The sequence below is a fragment of the Anomaloglossus baeobatrachus genome, chromosome 2 (genome assembly GCF_048569485.1).
Source record: "Anomaloglossus baeobatrachus isolate aAnoBae1 chromosome 2, aAnoBae1.hap1, whole genome shotgun sequence".
Classification (NCBI taxonomy): domain Eukaryota; kingdom Metazoa; phylum Chordata; class Amphibia; order Anura; family Aromobatidae; genus Anomaloglossus; species Anomaloglossus baeobatrachus.
The window spans coordinates 646074942-646093020 of NC_134354.1; the positions used below are offsets into that span (position 1 = coordinate 646074942).

The 18079-nt window shown below is 44.4% G+C and overlaps 1 protein-coding gene across 8 annotated transcripts in view; it reads left to right on the top strand.

The window, feature by feature from the left end:
* ANKRD52 (ankyrin repeat domain 52) overlaps positions 1-18079 on the top strand; it is a 137486-nt gene that overhangs the window by 17040 nt on the left and 102367 nt on the right. For all 8 annotated transcript variants that reach the window (XM_075336964.1, XM_075336966.1, XM_075336965.1 and 5 more), the window contains exons 2-5: positions 5942-6025; positions 7750-7828; positions 8447-8517; positions 9713-9913. In XM_075336964.1, the coding sequence (XP_075193079.1) occupies positions 5942-6025; positions 7750-7828; positions 8447-8517; positions 9713-9913 (435 nt within the window). The remainder of the gene's footprint in view (positions 1-5941; positions 6026-7749; positions 7829-8446; positions 8518-9712; positions 9914-18079) is intronic.

The following is an 18079-nucleotide window of genomic DNA, read 5'->3' on the forward strand; positions in this document are numbered from 1 at the left end:
TTTTTTTTTTTTTTTTTTTTAATGCTAGTCTGTTTTTCTCTCCACTGTGTATGTGCTCTTGTGAATGGTGTCCAGAGCTGCTACATCTAAAGTCTTGAAAATGTTGTTTCCCTATGTGAATAGCTTGTTATAAATAATTAAGTGCTGTACTTGCCCTCCTTTCTCTGCACTGCCCCAGTCTGTGATGTTTGGCTGCAGCGGTACAGAAGGGATGTGACCTCTCAGCTGCAGAGACCAGGTTGGCAGCGGACACGTCTGACCTGAACTGACAGCATCATAAGCATACACAGGCACAATGCTGTAAATACAGGGCAGGAGACCAAGGCAAGGCTGCAATACGCAGGCACAGTATGCTGCTGTGTATTCTGGAGCAGTAGATATTAGTAACTGGTTTGTTTGTTGTTTTTTGTTTAATCCCAGAATCTTCTTTATATTTGTTGGCGCCTCAGAATGTGGTGAAGCTGCTGAATGGTTGTGTCTACACACAGTCTGTCCTCTAGTTCCAACAGCAACCAGGACAATTGTCACTGCAGGCCTGGGACAAAAGACCGGTTTACCCTGGTAAGGCTACTTTCACACATCCGGTTTGAGCACTGCGGCTCAATCCGGCTGTGAAAACTATGCAACGGATGCGGCGAAAACACTGCATCCTTTGCATAAGTTTTTACATGCGGCCCGTCCGTTTTTTTCCGGTTGCGGCATGCTACTGAGCATGCGCAGTGGAAAAAACCGCATGCGGCGGCCGGATGCGTTTTTTTCCGCATCGCGCCGCATCCGGCCTCCATAGGCATGCATTGAAAAATGCGCCGCAGCGGCCGGATGCGGCGCGATGCGGTGTTTTTTGCCGGAGCAAAAAACGTTGCAGGGAATGTTCGATCCGGCCGCGGCTTCGGCTAAATCTGCCGCATGCGGCAAAAACCGAACCGAACGCAAGCCCCTGCGGCACAATACGGCACTAATGTAAGTCTATGCAAAAAAACCCGCAACCGGCGTTACAAAAGCCGGTTGCGGTTTTTCTGCAGAATGCCGTATTGTGCCGCAGAGCAAAAATCCGGATGTGTGAAAGTACCCTAATTCAGCCCCTGTATTAACCCTTCACCTCCAAGAATAATACTTTCCCTCTGATAGTGCAGGGACATTGTACAATGAAAATGCAGTTACCACTATTTACGTGCTGGGGACGTGATCTTCCACTACCCTCTGGTACACAATGGAAACATGGTTTATCAATGCACCCGATTTCAGAAGAAATTTGTAGATGCCAGTAATATCTTACTTTGTATGATGGCTGGGTTCTGCCCATGCGTGCACAAGATCATACTGCAGATTGGTAATATTGGCAGGCTGTTTACTTTTCTTAGGTGTCACTCTGGGCAAAATTTTTGTTTTCCTTCATTCATAAGGTCCATATGACACATAATTGCAATGGTAATATTTGTACTGATCGCTGTGTTTCTACATTACCCGCTCTGTTCTTTGCATTGTAAATCTGTACATCAGTCTCTGTTCACTTCAGAGTGAGTCTCCTAGAAGTTCATAGAGTGCTTTGCAATCCCTGCATGGCTCATAGCATTACACTGCCACTCGTGGTGCAGCTCCGAAAAGAACTGACAGTGCAGAAATACTGTGATCCAGGAGAACATTCAAGGGACTCTTGTCAGCACGGGATGACTGTTCAAACCAAGAACAGGCGCTAGTGTATTATGACAGGGCCAAACATTTAGGCTATGTGCACACATGGTGTATTTTCAAGCATTTTTCCTTGCTGATTTTAATCAATTTCCTGCATGGAAAAAAGCATCCCGGCAATGTATGAGAATCCTGACTTGCTGTGCACACGCTGCTTCTTTTTTTCCTTTTGGATTTTGTTGCTGAAAAAAAAGCAGCATGTGAATTGTTTGGTTTTTTTTGCATTTCTATTATCCCTTACAATGCTTTATCACCACAGTGGATTATATCGCAGCACTTTGCCTCACACACTGTTCATACCTCATGGTGTATGAGGCTCTCCGGAGCTCAGTAAGGCTATGTTCACATTTCCGTTCTTTTGCATCAGCCGCCTGCGTTGCTTGATGCTTGTGAGTGATGCGTTGTACAACGGGTGATAAGAAATGGAATTGATTGTCATGAGAAAGCGGACTCCTTTGGTATAAAAGAGAACGATCAGCTGATCGCTCTGAAAAGCCGGCGGCCGCGCGAACATTTCAGTTTAAAACCGGCGTGGAGAGGGGGAGGGGGGGCATGCTGGGCATGCTCAGTAAAATGTGACGTATTCCTGCACTGGAATCCGTCGCGTGACGCAGGATAACGGAATCCTGCACCATAGACTTACATTATGCCTCCTGATGGATTCCAACTGAATCCTGCGGGGTGCGTTTTTTGCCACAACAAAAAACGTTGCATGCTGCGTCCCACCCACCCGACGGTCAGTCAGTAAACGACTGTTGCGCCGTGCGGCAGATGCAACGCAGGGCCATCAGTCACAATCCGCCGCTCATACAAGTCTATGGGAAACAACGCAATGCACCAATTGGATTGCGTTGTTTATCAGAGCGGCGGATTGTGACTGATGCTAAACAACGGAAATGTGAACATAGCCTAAACCGGGGTCGTCATGGTGACAACCCTGGGTTACTATGGTAGCGATCGGGTCCCTGTATTCGCATTACAGGGACCCGATCACCAGGGAGAGGTAAGCGATCCCTCTCTGTGCCTCCTGAATGCTGTGATCACATAACAGCCATCTCCGTTAAAAGAAGGAAAAATAAAAAAGGGGGGTGTGTATTTTTATATTTTTTTACTTAGTCACTTTCTTTCACAGTTTAGCTATCTATGTGGAGTTGACCTAGGTTATTTTTTAGGTCTTCCATAATGTACCATGCAGTCGAGGTAAAAGGTTGCACCATTGTTACTTTTTCATGCTTATTGCAATATTTTACTGCACATTGTTTCCATTTTAATAGAAATCTATCTGCCTGCACTTCCTTATTTGTATTTTCAATTAGTAGATTTGTATTGTTTTTCAAAGAAAACTGCAAACACTTATTAACAGACACACGAAGCCATCAAGATTTGCAGGAAGTAATAGAAGAGAAAAGAGATGAGGGAGGTACAATCAGGAGTATGGGAACTCTAAGCATTCTGAGCACGGGAATCCACTGATACCAAGACAGGGAACCATAAGGTTAGGGGGCGTAAATGTCCGGCTGCAGGGCATCTTTCTATCTCAAAGCAATCTGGTACAATGGGGAGGAGAAGGCGGCCTCCCAATAGAACCACTTAGTTGCAACAGAAGCCTGCTTCTGGTGAGACTGGGCTGCCAAAGTCTTTATACATTGAGACAGGGATATTTCTGTGAACCATTCCTCGAGCGAGGGAGGGGGGGGTGATTGGTTGATTTGCACTTCATATTTGTGAGTGTGTCACCCTGCTCAATCTCCATATAATGCTTCAGTTGAGTTATTAGTTCTGAGAGAGAGGGGGTGGAGGATGGTATCCAATATTTAAAGGGAACCAATTACAGGATTTTCCTTATATAACCTAAAGCCAGTGCTATACTGGCGCTATCAGGCTGATTCTATACATACCTTTAGTGGTCAGCTTGGATGTTTAGCTTTTGAAATCCAAAAAAAGTAAAGTTTAAAAATAATCAGCTTCTTGAGTGACAGCAGCTGAGGATCAGATAATATCTGGGGGGTATTCATAGTTATCCCCTCCCCCTGTTAGAATTAGCATAAGTATTATACAATCAATTTACTCTTTGCCTTGCAGGACCTGTGTGAGGTCATACCCCATGTGACCAGAATGGGCGGGGCCTCAGCCAACAAAGTTGATACCAGGAAGCAACATTATTCTGTTGGCTGAAGACCCGCCCCTTCTGGTCACATGGGGTATGACCTCACACAGGTCCTGCAAGGCAAAGAGTAAATTGATTGTATAATACTTACAGTGCCTACAAGTAGTATTCAACCCCCTGCAGATTTAGAAGGTTTGATAAGATGCAAATAAGTTAGAACCTGCAAACTTCAAACAAGAGCAGGATTTATTAACAGATGCATAAATCTTACAAACCAACAAGTTATGTTGCTCAGTTAAATTTTAATAAACTTTCAACATAAAAGTGTGGGTCAATTATTATTCAACCCCTAGGTTTAATATTTTGTGGAATAACCCTTGTTTGCAATTACAGCTAATAATCGTCTTTTATAAGACCTGATCAGGCCGGCACAGGTCTCTGGAGTTATCTTGGCCCACTCCTCCATGCAGATCTTCTCCAAGTTATCTAGGTTCTTTGGGTGTCTCATGTGGACTTTAATCTTGAGCTCCTTCCACAAGTTTTCAATTGGGTTAAGGTCAGGAGACTGACTAGGCCACTGCAACACCTTGATTTTTTCCCTCTTGAACCAGGCCTTGGTTTTCTTGGCTGTGTGCTTTTGGTCGTTGTCTTGTTGAAAGATGAAATGACGACCCATCTTAAGATCCTTGATGGAGGAGCAGAGGTTCTTGGCCAAAATCTCCAGGTAGGCCGTGCTATCCATCTTCCCATGGATGCGGACCAGATGGCCAGGCCCCTTGGCTGAGAAACAGCCCCACAGCATGATGCTGCCACCACCATGCTTGACTGTAGGGATGGTATTCTTGGGGTCGTATGCAGTGCCATCTGTACCCCTTGCCAGCCTTGTGACCCTCCACGATCTTGTCTCTGATGGCCTTGGAATGCTCCTTTGTCTTTCCCATGTTGACCAAGTATGAGTGCTGTTCACAAGTTTGGGGAGGGTCTTAATTAGTCAGAAAAGGCTGGAAAAAGAGATAATTCATCCAAACATGTGAAGCTCATTGTTCTTTGTGCCTGAAATACTTCTTAATACTTTAGGGGAACCAAACAGAATTCTGGTGGTTTGAGGGGTTGAATAATAAATAACCCTCTGAATAAACTTTTCACAATTTAAAAAAAAAAAAATAAAAAAAGAAATAACATACTTTTTTGCTGCAGTGCATTTCACACTTCCAGGCTGATCTACAGTCCAAATGTCACAATGCCAAGTTAATTCCGAATGTGTAAACCTGCTAAATCTGCAGGGTGTTGAATACTGCTTGTAGGCACTGTATGCTAATTCTAACAGTGTGAGGGGATAACTATGAATACCCCCCAGATATTATCTGATCCTCAGCTGCTGTCACTCAAGAAGCTGATGATTTTTAAACTTTACTTTTTTTGGATTTCAAAAGCTAAACATCCGAGCTGCCCCTACAGGTATGTATAGAATCAGCCTGATAGCGCCAGTATAGCACTGGCTTTAGAGTATATAGGAAAATCCTGGTGATTGGTTCCCTTTAAGGATCAACTTTTTAGACAGCAATAAAATAGTGTGCAAAAGTCTGGGCATACCTCTACTTATATTACGGTCTATATCATAGTTTTCCCAGTAATGCAGACGTGCTGCTTGAGGTGATAGAGGGAACGTAACAGATTTCTTATTTTATAGATCACTATCCATTTGAAACAAAAGAAAATATAAATTAGTGAAAGGATAGGAGTAGTCTGCACTGCTGGTGATCCAAGATAATGAGCAAAATTTGATAAATGGTTTAATCTCCTGTAATGTGGGAATATAAGATGCCCAAAGGAAAACATAAAACATATATTCCAGGAGAGATGCCTAAAACTAGGTAAAGGTAATTATAATGTTGTTGCAGAAAAAGAATGAGAGAAAATGTAAAAATGTCAGCCCGAGATCATCCATAAACACGTCTGTCTGTCTGTCTTTCCTCGTTGTGATTTTTCTTTTCCACTATATTAACCAAAGGATTTCCACAGTGAACTAGAAAGGTTCTGGTGTAGATGAAGGGTTACGTCATGTAGAGGGCACGGCGGCCCTGGTTCAGATGGGATTCTGCAGATTTCCTATTTATTCTGTAATGAGTTTCCTTTTTCTTTTAGCATCCACTGGTCCAAGCAATATTTAATCGCAACGTAGAAGAAGTACGATTATTATTGAGCCAAAAGGAAAATGTCAATGTCTTGGTAAGTGGCGATCCTCATTTATTTTTTTTTTTTTTCCGCATTCCATGTTCAGACACAAATGCACAAAAGGGCACAGCAGCTCCTCATTGATATAGGTGGGGGCACCACAGGTGCACAAATACCAATGACCAAACATCCATTGGGTGGCTGCTTATTATTCACATATCTACCATTCACACCATTATATGAGATGCACCTCAGTCCATATAGCAGCCTATTACAAAAATGCCCCTAATATTCCATCAGGGCGGCTACCAATACCATATGTACTCACAGGACAGACGCCCCATGTTATCCGGCCACCACTGAGAGCCCGGCCTGCACACTGCACAAAAAGCATGCAAAAAAATGTAAATAATAAATTAGGTATTGGTCCATATTTTAGCCAAAGTACACTTATTTTATTCATTTTTAGAGAAGCACTTTTAAACGCCCCCCCCCCCCATCCCCCCACCCCCTTCTGTCTTCCCCGGTTTCCAATACCGCGTCACTCACCTCATTTATGTGACTCCTACTCCGACTTTCCGGATCACAATGTGCTTTGTGCACGAGCCAGAAGTGACTTTTACAGTGTAAACCTATGGAATAATGTTCTGGCGCTCCACAAACTTACATTGTAGAAGTGACTTTTGTCTCACACGCTGAGAAGTCGGAATAGCAGTTACATCAGTGAGACGAGGCTTTGTACTAATGAGGAGCAAGCACTACCATGCTTTGGTGCTTGGTACTCATAACAAGCAGTTTGGATGCTTGGAAGGGCAGAACTCATGTACCAAGTGTAATAGAGGTCAATGAGAGATTCAAGTATTTTTCCAGATCATCTTTTGGAAAAATGTTCCTGTTCCCCATTGACTTCCATTATACTCTGTACATGAGTCCCTCCCGTACGAGTATCTGACTGCTTGTTACGAGTACAAAGAACCCGAGCATGGTTGTGCTCGCTCATCACAACTTTAAACCGAGGAAAGCAGCCAGCGGTGCGTATATAAACTCGATTACACATAACTTTCACAGGTTTAGCTATTTAAAAAAAATATGGGGAATCCTTCTTTTAATATCAACAAATAAAACTAAATTCCAAAATAAAAAACACCATTTTCTACCCTTGATACCATATGCTTTCTGAAAAATAGGCACCAGCCACATTGAGAAAATACCACTCAGTTCTTTTCACTCAGGCATGTCTTCACAGAATCATCAGGACTGTGTTCTGCAATTCAGTGACACGCAGATCCGGTCCTTGAAGCAAAAATCTACATTTCAGATTTTTTTTTTTTTTTACTTACTCATCTTTATTCGTTAGACCCCCCCCACCCCCCCCACCCCCAAAGAAAGCAAAAAAAACAAAAACCTCCAGACATGTGAACCGCACCATTGAATAAGATGTGATTAGGCCTCAATGTTTACGCTTGCTGATTTTCGGTAAACTGCCTGTTCATCCAGGTGATACCATGTTGGTGTTTTTGATGCAATTTTTGGCTGCACAGTTTAGGCTTCTGTGTCACACTATATTAATGTATTACAAGCATCTATTTATATTGTTCCCTTATCTCGCCTATATCCTCATCACCCCCTCCTTTACCACTTGAGGATAACTTGTCAAACACCAGCCTCTCTTAGCAGAGGTCCAGTATGACATTTTATTAATCACATACATGAAGGCTTAATGTGAAAGATGTTTGCTGCATCCTTTCAATTATTCACTAATATATTCACTTTCACAGGACCAAGAGAGACGCACCCCTCTGCATGCTGCTGCCTACTTAGGAGACATCCCGGTTATGGAACTATTAATACAGTCAGGTAAGAAGTATTAAAGGGGTCGTCCGGCCTAAAATGATAAGCCTGCAGGTACTCTGTGACTGGAGACTTATGAATCCTCCCAGTGCACACAGCCCTATAAATATTCGCAGGTTTCTGAGCCAGGAATTTCGGTCATGTGCCTACAATTGTGCGATATGCTTGTTGACAGCCAAAGCCCAGCTAGTGCATATGGCCGCAATACAAGTGTATGGTGTGGGTGCGTCTGACTAGACGTCCGGGCCTACTAGTCAGACATGCTCACTCCATACACTTGTATTGATGCCGCGCCCACTAGTCAGATTCCATCTCAAAATATGCATATTTCACAATTGCGGTCATGTGACTGCCGTTACTTGCTCTAAAACAGGCGAATACTCAGTGCAGTAGAGGGATGCAGAGTTGTTATTTTAGACCTGACAACCCCTTTAATAATAAAGATGATTGCACCTTTTTTATGTCCTCTTATGTTGACTACTTGTTTTCTTAATTCTAATATAGGTGTTGGTGAAATATCAGGAATGTACACATCATGTGGCAGCTTACACCATAATGTAACTTTTCCACTTTAGCTTCTCTCCACTAAATGTAACTATAATATTTTTTACTCATTGACTTTAGGTGCTAATGTTAATGCAAAAGATTCAATCTGGCTTACTCCATTACACCGAGCTGCAGCTGCACGAAATGAGGTACGTTCTCCTGTAATATTACGCTGCATATACCGTATATTGTAGTGTGCACAAAAGTGTCCAGAAGTACAATGTGAAAGTCTCACTCTTTGGGTGTCTTGGCTCAGGGTACTTGTATCTTGGGTATTATAGATATCATTGGGGCAATGGGCAGTGCTAGGCACATACTTTTAGTCACTTCGGAGAATATCTAGTAAGAGATTTAGGCCTAAGACACATGGCATGAAAATCTGAGCGAGTGGAATGCAATAAAACATCGCATTCCACTCGGACCAATATTACTCTGTGTCAGCTCCCATGAGCGATTTTATTTTCTCAGCCCTAATCGGACCGAGAAAACAATCGCAGCATGCTACAACTGTAATGCGATCCTGGTTTCTCTCGCACCCATTCAAGTGAATGGGGCGAGAGAAAAATCGCACTGCACTGTGCACCGGTGTACCGTGAGTGTAGGGCAAGAATGGAAATAGGCGACGGAGGAGTGAGGGAGATAAATCCCTCCCCTCCTCAGAGCTGGCCCATCCCCCGCAGCTGAGGTCCGATCCCATGATTGGACCTCAGTCGCAGTGACACTCGCATGACACTCGGCTCCCGCTGTCCTGCCAGTGTGAGCCGAGTGTTATGTGAGGATCGCAGTAGATCTCCGTAGATCCCCGTGTGGCCCCAGCCGTACTATGTTAATTTCTAGCCCTCGGATAGCCCACCAGTGTTAGATATTCTTTCATGCATTACAGCTGGTCAGCAGATTGAAAGCGGTTACAGCACGTCAGCAAGCATTGTGTCCCCATCATTGTTTGCCAGGTACTGCTGTGCATGTATAGTAGTGTCATCCTTTATATCTGGGTGGCGCTCTGCTATTATACCAAATAACATGTACAGGACTTTGGTAAACAAAGAAGGGGATGCGGCACTTATTCCCCTCGGGGAGAGGAGGTGGGCTTCATTCCATGTACCCCCTCTAAGACTGTCGGCCTATTTTAAGGTTAGGGCCTTAATTTGGTAATTTGGTACTGTTATAGATGGTGTAAATATATTACATTGTTTCTTAGAAAAATTAGCCCAGTTCCGTGTGGCACTACATTTGCAAGCAAAATGTTTAGGTTTTTAATACATTTTTAGCTGGTTCTATTTCCGTTTAACAATTGCTAGCTAGGTTTTCCCTTAATGTGACACACCACGCTCTTGTCTATTACAGAGGGCAGTCTCTCTTCTTATAAAGAACTCTGCTGATGTCAGCGCTCGGGACAAGAACTGGCAAACGCCACTCCATGCTGCAGCTGCTAACAGAGCTACCAAGTGTGCGGAAACCTTGATTGGATCGCTGAAAAATGTCAATATTGCCGATCGGACAGGACGAACTGTACTTCACCATGCTGTGCTCAGTGGTAGTGTTGAGGTATGTCTGTACCTAGTCTTCAATAAATACGTAATCATTTAAAAGGCGTCTTTCAGAAGCTTTATGCCTATACAACTACTGACAGCCCCGTGTTGGGGACTTTTAGACATGGGTAAACCTCCATTTTATGGATGTAGTTTAAATGTGTTGGTGGGAAAAAGAGGATTTTTGGACTTGCAGCAAAATCTGTTTTGCAGCTTTCATTGGGGGAACACAGGAACCACGGGTGTATGCTGCTACCACCGGAAAGCTGTCCTAAGGGAAAAAACTGCTTCTCCCAAGCACGCTACACACACCTACTGGCAACCAAGCTAATCAGTTGGTGAGAAAAGCTGTAGGACGAGTAGAAACCATTCTGAATACACACACTCCTTATGGGCCAACAGGAACAAAGGGGTGTGTACTGTGTCCCCAAATGAGGGTTCAAGAAAAGAGATTTTATAGTAACTACAAAAATCCTCTTATCGAGCACTTCATTGGGGGACACAAAACCATGGGATGTCCCAAAGCAGTCCCTAGGGTGGGAAAAATGTATACATGTATAAGACAGTTTTCTCAAATAGTAAGCCGAGGAACTGATGCTTGCAGCACCTTTCGCCCCAGACAACAATGTGAACCCTGTAGAATTTTCAGAAAGTAAACAGAGGACATAACAGCAGCCTTACAAAGCTGCAAGGTCATTGCTTAATAGTTGCCAGCACCCACTGCCTGAGCAAAATGAGCCTTGACCCCCAGTGGGGGGAGGGGGGGGACTTTGTACTTGGCCTTATAACCTTCCAGGATGGCATATTGAATCCAGCGGGCAGTGTGTCTCCTTAGAGGCAGAGAGACCTCGAGTGGAATGATTAACAGAGATTCCTTCAGAAGTTCAGATTCCATCACCTTCAGGTAATGATGCACCACTCTGACCAGATCCAAAAAGTGTAAGGATTTCGTTGCAGGATTAAAAGAAAGGCAGAGAGGAGGAACTATCACTTTGTTAAATCTATAATTTACATAAATCGTATCTCTCCCACTTGTGTCCCATCAATCTCTGTCCTTCACTGGCTCTATATAGCTAGAATTGTCAATCAAAGAGGAGGGAGGGGGATTTGAGAGAAAAAAAGCAGGTGGGAAGGTGTAGGCCCCTGATCCCGAGACGGGAAAGGCAGCACAAGTCCAGGGCTTGGTAGGCTGGGTAGACTGGCGTGTGTCTTTTGTGGGGTAGAACATGGTTAAAAGGAGAGAATAAATGTGTCTGGGGACAAAAAAGAAATGGTTAATTGCCCCAAGGAGGGAGAGAGGCTTGCTGGGGGTTGTCATTTAGTGTCAGCACCCTGGTGGCAGTAGCGTACACCCATGGTTATGGTGTGTGCCCACCTCCCACCCCACCCCTATACCCAATGAAGTGCCCGAGAAAAGAACTTTAATGGCTTATGTAAATGAGCTATTAAGTGCCCAAAGAGGAGTCCAAATCCTGACCATTGCTCCAGCTCTCTTCACTATACCCTACCTAGTGCTATCTCCATGGTTTATATTGACATTACTTTTCTAACAGGCACTGATGTCTTGCTTGTTAGAGTAACTGCTGGGCCTGGATTCACAATGTGCATGGGCAGGGGCTCAGTGCCCATCAGAGTGATTTAAGGCATGTTTTACGGAGACTAACTGGAGCACTTGCCAAGTCTGGAACCCCCACCTGGGCACTGTCACCCTGGCTTGCAGAAGCTAACAAAGTTTAACTTTCCCTCTATTGTAATATAGAGTATAAACTTTCTGACACCCTTTTAAACAAGCCAATCTATTACACGTTTATGCGTTTGTTGCATAGTGTAAGGTTTTTGGTGATTTTCAACAATAATGGGAGGCGGATGTGCAGTACCTGGCTGCTATCAGAAGATGGAGCAGCTCCGGAACTGAGCATTTCTGTCTGCCACTGCCGAGACCGAGAACAGCTGATCGGTGGGGATGGCTGGCCGATCAAGCATTGATGACCTTTCCTAAGGATAGGCCATCAATGTAAAAGTAGTGGACAACGCCTTTTAAGCCTTAAAAATAATTTTTTTTTTAAAAAAAATAGAATGGAGTGGCACCCTTGTCGTAATTACTGATCATTTCTCACATATTTCTCTTTCGTTTCATTGGGAGACACAGGACCGTGGGGTTATATGCTGCTGACATTAAGTAGACAAAAAATGTTAGCTCCTCCCTAGCAGTGTACACCCTGAGCCGGAGGCGGACTTAAATCAGTTTTTGCTTAGTGTCGTAGGAGGCTGATGTGGGCCGTCTCGGCCCCCCTCAGCCACTTGATTCCTTGCATATTTTCATTTTTTTTCTCGGCAATGCTCATCACTCTCATTCCTGGTTTTCTCTGTTTCTGCAGGTGTCATAGTATCATAGTTTTTAAGGTTGAAGGGAGACTCTAAGTCCATCTAGTTCAACCCGTAGCCTAACATGTTGATCCAGAGGAAGGCAAAAAAAACCCCAATGTGGCAAACAAGTTCCAATGGGGAAAAAATTTCCTTCCTGACTCCACATCCGGCAATCAGACTAGTTCCCAGGATCAATACCCTGTCATAAAATCTAATATACATAACTGGTAATATTACATTTTTCAAGAAGGGCGTCCAGGCTCTGCTTAAATGTTATAAATCAAAAGAGGGCCACTTAATGATTAAAATGGCAACAACTCTAACAATGAATGAAACCAAGGAAAAAGAGTCTTTCATTTTGCCAAAATGCAACAATACCCACACAAGCCATATCATGAAAATATAAATATTTTATTATAAATGCTGTAGGGGAATCGATTATAGGCATACATAAATAGTTAATTACAGGACCAAGGGAATAGTGCTGGAGGGGAAAACCCCACGTGTCCCAGGCATTCATTCAGGAGAACCAGTCTCTACTGAGGAACGACAGACATACCATGAGTAACACCAGGCAGACAAGGCTCAAAGAGTAGTAAAGCGGCCAAAGAGGCCAAAACAGTTAATGCCCAAAGGCAAAGCCACCTACCAGGAGAGTATGACGCCGAAGTCCGGGATAACACGTGGGGACCAAACGTCCCAACACGTGTTTCGCTCCGTGTGCTTCGTCGGGGGACGACTAAAAATAGTGCTGGAGTGATTCTTATATAGGGTCCAACCCTAATCAACAAAACGCCCCCTCATTAAATTAATCATAGGAACCAGGGTTCAGCGGAACGCGCCGCACGGGATCCTCAGCAGCGGAAGCCGGAGGGAAGAAAACTTCCTGTGACGTCACAGCACTTCCGGAATTCCGCTGCTAAGGACGCCGGCCGCGGCCGCGTCAGAAGGTAGGGACGTCCCACTAACACGTCATCGGATATGTCCGCCTTAGTGAGAAGGCGCCGGACCATCCATTAGTAAACAGGGCAAAAATGCCCATAGTTGTAAAAAAGCGGGGCAGTCAGTTATAAAAAACCTTCGACACAGGGTTTGCAATATACCCTAGTAGGAATAATCAAATAAGACAGGGACATAGAAAAGAACAGCAGAGGATGCTTTAAAGAGACAAGGAGAGAAATGATGTCGGCCATTCATACATAAATCACATCCACATATGCAGCGATAATGTGTATAATAATACGCATATATACATAGACAATAAAGATACATAAGCAGAGATAAGATGTCACATATAAAACAACCGAATGTGTTACATAAATAGAGATATATTCGTTGCATAATTGTGATAAAGCATATACATATATAATTGTAGTAAAACATATATATCTTTAGATTAATCCGACATCAGAGATGCTCCTTGTCTCAATAGGGTTGATGAAAAATTGACATCCTCCGCAGTAGGTATCCCAACTATAGGGGCTTAGGACATAGAAGGGGTGGGACCCAAGCTAAAGAAGACAAAAAACACACACTGTTAAAATTGAGAAAAACAGAGCCGCACAAAAGGACCAATCGTCCTATTAATACCAAGTCTAAAACTCATAAGTACAACTGCCAAGGGGTAACAGTTACCACTAAAGGACAAAGTGTTAAAGTCCAAAACTCCGGACGACAAGAAAACCGGATGTTATAATGGTAATTATTATCCAAGACAAGGATCATAGAAAGGGGACAAAGGTGAGGCGTTCATTGAGTCCTCTTGGGGACATGGTGCCGAGTGTAAAAATCCATCGGCACTCCACCTGTGCAAGACGTTTTTTCAGATCTCCACCACGGATACCAAGATTAACCCGGTCAATCCCACGAACCTTCAGGGAGATTGGATCACAATTGTGAAACTCCCTGAAATGACGGGGGACTGTCTTGAGGGTCTCCGGGTTAGTGACCTCTTTTGCGGCCACAATATCACGTACATGTTCTCTCGTACGGATGCGAAGTTCCCGAGAGGTTAATCCGATGTATATTTTGTCACAACCACATGTGGCGTAATATATTACGCCAGATGTGTTGCAAGAAATATAGACTCGGATCGAGTACTCTCTCAGGCCATCAGCGGAGCAGAATGTAGTGGCCCTAACGATGTTCTTACATCCACGGCAACTGCCACACGGGTAGCAGCCAACCCGTTGTGGGCCACATCCGAAAAGAGGGGGAGTCCTTGCCACATAGTGGCTATGAACCAACATATCCTTAAGACTCCTCCCTCTTCTCGCTGTCATCATAGGGCGGTCAGGCAAATATCCCTCAAGGGAAGGCTCCGTTTGAAGGATTGCCCAATGCTTATTAAGGACCCCCCTTATCTGCTCCCACTGTCGACAGTAGGTGGAAATGAACCTAGCCACACAGCCCATTGGTTTCACCGTTGGAGCTCGTCCAGACAGTAATTGATCACGATTAGAGGACTTGGCCCGTTGGTAACCACGTTTGATGGATCTATTACTATATCCCCTGCTCATGAATCTCTCCCTCATATCACCAGATTCAGTTTCAAAGGCTTTACCTGAGGAGCATAATCTACGCAACCGCAGGAATTGGCCAGTAGGGATGGCGTCCACCGTTGACCTAGGGTGTCCCGAAGTGGCATGGAGGAGGGAATTAACCGCGGTGGACTTACGGAAGATGGTGGTAGACACTGCTCCGCCCAGCTCTATAGATATCTTGATGTCTAAAAAGTCAATGGATCTCTGTCCGATCTGATGGGTCAAAAGGATGTTCCGGTCGTTGGAGTTGAGTCGACACACAAAATCCTCCAGTTCAGGGCCGGTTCCTCCCCAGACGACAAGAATGTCGTCTATATAGCGGAGCCAGCACTGCGCATGGGAGCTCGCCGGCACGCCGCCCCCGAAAACCTCCCTCTCCCAATATCCGAGAAAGAGGTTTGCGTAGGACGGCGCGCAAGCCGCCCCCATCGCAGTGCCACGCCGCTGGAGGAAGAACCGGTCCCGAAAAACGAAGAAATTGTGTGTCAACACAAACTCCAACAACTCCATAATCAGACCGGACAGAGATTGATCCAAATTGCTAGAATCTAGAAAGAACTGGGCGGCCATAAGTCCATCGCGGTGATTAATACTAGAATAGAGGGCCTCAACATCCATGGTCACCAACGATACCCCCTCCTCCAAAGTAAGACCCTCTAACCTCCTAAGGACGTCTGAAGTGTCCCTGACATGGGAGGGCAATGTCTCCACGAGTGGGTGCAAGTAATGTTCAATGAATTTGCAAGTAACATCACAAAGCCCCCCCATGCCAGAGACAATGGGACGTCCAGGAGGTATCTTCGGGTTTTTATGGATCTTGGGGAGGAGGTAAAACGTTGGAACCACTGGAGTTTTGACAAGGAGGCCCTCATAGATTTTCTTCGGAATAATTCCCTCCTCAAAAGCCCGTAATAGGATCACCTCTAGGTCATTGGTGTAGCCACGTATGGGATTATGCTGGAGAGACTCATAAGCATCTCGATCTCTCAGTTGCCGCCATGCCTCCCTCTCATATAGTTCCACCGGCCATATTACCACGTTCCCGCCTTTGTCGGCGGGTTTGACAACCACATCCTCAAGAGACTGAAGTTCTCTGAGTGCAGATTGTTGTTGTCTTGTCAAGTTATTGTTACCGCCCTTAAAAGAAATACGTCGTATATCTCTTGTAACTAATTCCCCAAAGATTTGAATTGGGGGACATAATGACAGAGGCGGGAACGTGGTCGATCTTAATGTGGTGTGTTGTGGAAAATTACCTGGTGGGCGGTAGGTGGACTCTGCCTCCAGTTCCTCCAGGTTAGCAATAGCCTCCTCTTCAAGAGTGGACAATGAAGATTCGTCTGAGGTTTTTCTATGATGTAGTTTATGTAACACCAATTTCCGTAGAAAGAGGTGAAGATCTTTAATCACTACAAAAAGATTGAAATTAGCTTCTGGCACAAATGAAAGTCCTAATTTCAGGACTTCAATCTGAGAGGGAGTAAGGACATGTTTAGAAAGGTTAATTACCTCTAGGTGCTGGTCCGTCCCTTTCTTCTGAGCTGGAGGAAGAGTCCCGCGTCCACCACCCAAACCAGGACCTTGTCTATTACGGACATTGGCGGCTCTAGTGTTGGGTCTCATATTCCGTGTTTTGTCAGATATAGACTCCTCATCTAGTGAGGAGAGTGATGATGCTGATACTGACGTCATAGAGAGATGGGGTTTTCCCCTCCAGCACTATTCCCTTGGTCCTGTAATTAACTATTTATGTATGCCTATAATCGATTCCCCTACAGCATTTATAATAAAATATTTATATTTTCATGATATGGCTTGTGTGGGTATTGTTGCATTTTGGCAAAATGAAAGACTCTTTTTCCTTGGTTTCATTCTGCTTAAATGTTAGTAGTGAATCACTCATTACAACATCATGCGGCAGAGAGTTCCATAGTCTCACTGCTCGTACAGTAAAGAATCCTCGTCTGTGATTATGATTAAACCTTCTTTGCTCAAGACGTAGCGGATGCCCCCGTGTTCCAGTCGCAGGCCTAGGTGTAAAAAGATCTTTGGAAAGGTCTCTGTACTGTCCCCTCATATATTTATACATTGTGATTAGATCCCCCCCCTTTTTTTCCAAACTAAATAACCCCAAGTTTAATAACCTGTCTTGGTGTTGCAGCCCACCCATTCCTCTAATAATCTTGGTCGCTCTTCTCTGCACCCTCTCCAGTTCAGCTATGTCCTTCTTATATATCGGTGACCAGAATTGTACACAGTATTCTAAGTGCGGTCGCACTAGTGACTTGTACAGAGGTAGAACTATATTTTTTTCATGAACATGTATACCTCTTTTAATACATCCCATTATTTTATTAGCCCTGGCAGCAGCTGCCTGACATTGTCCACTAAAGTGAAGTTTACCATCCACCCATACACCCAAGTCTTTTTCTGTGTCTGTTTTACCCAGTGTTCTACAATTAAGTACATAATCATAAATGTTATTTCCTCTACCCAAGTGCATGACCTTACATTTATCTACATTAAACTTCAATTGCCACTTCTCAGCCCAGTCCTCCAATTTACATAAATCTCCCTGTAATATAAAATGATCCTCCTCTGTATTGATTACCCTGCAGAGTTTAGTATCCTCTGCAAATATTGAAATTCTACTCCGCATGCCCCCAACAAGGTCATTTATAAATATGTTGAAAAGAAGCGGGCCCAATACTGACCCCTGTGGTACCCCACTATGAACTGAGACCCAACCACCCTTTTTTTCCTATCACTGAGCCAGTTTTTAACGCAGTTACACGTATTTCTTTATCGTTCCTATGGGAGACCCAGACATTGGGTGTATAGCTTCTGCCTCCGGAGGACACACAAAGTACTACACTCAAAAGTGTAGCTCCTCCCTCTGAGCTTATACACCCCCTGGAGAACCAGATCTAGCCAGTTTATCGCTTTGTGTTCAGGAGGCATACATCCACACATGCATTCTCATCTGATTTTTCATTTTTGGAAAGAGTTTGAAGAAAAGCGGGTCCAAGCCTGGACCCCCGGCATGTCCCTTCTCACCCCACTGTGTCGGCGGTGCTGTTAAGGTTGATTCCAAGGCTGGAGCCTTACATGCCGTGCTCCTTCACCATCCCTCCTGGGCTCTGGCTTGAAGTGGGAGCCAGCACGGTTTTCCATGCTTGGCAGGAGACCGGTCTCCATCCGCAGCCCTTCAGGATCCTGCTGGACCGGAGCACTCATCCCCAGGGACTTGGAACCATGCGTCTCAGCAAGCT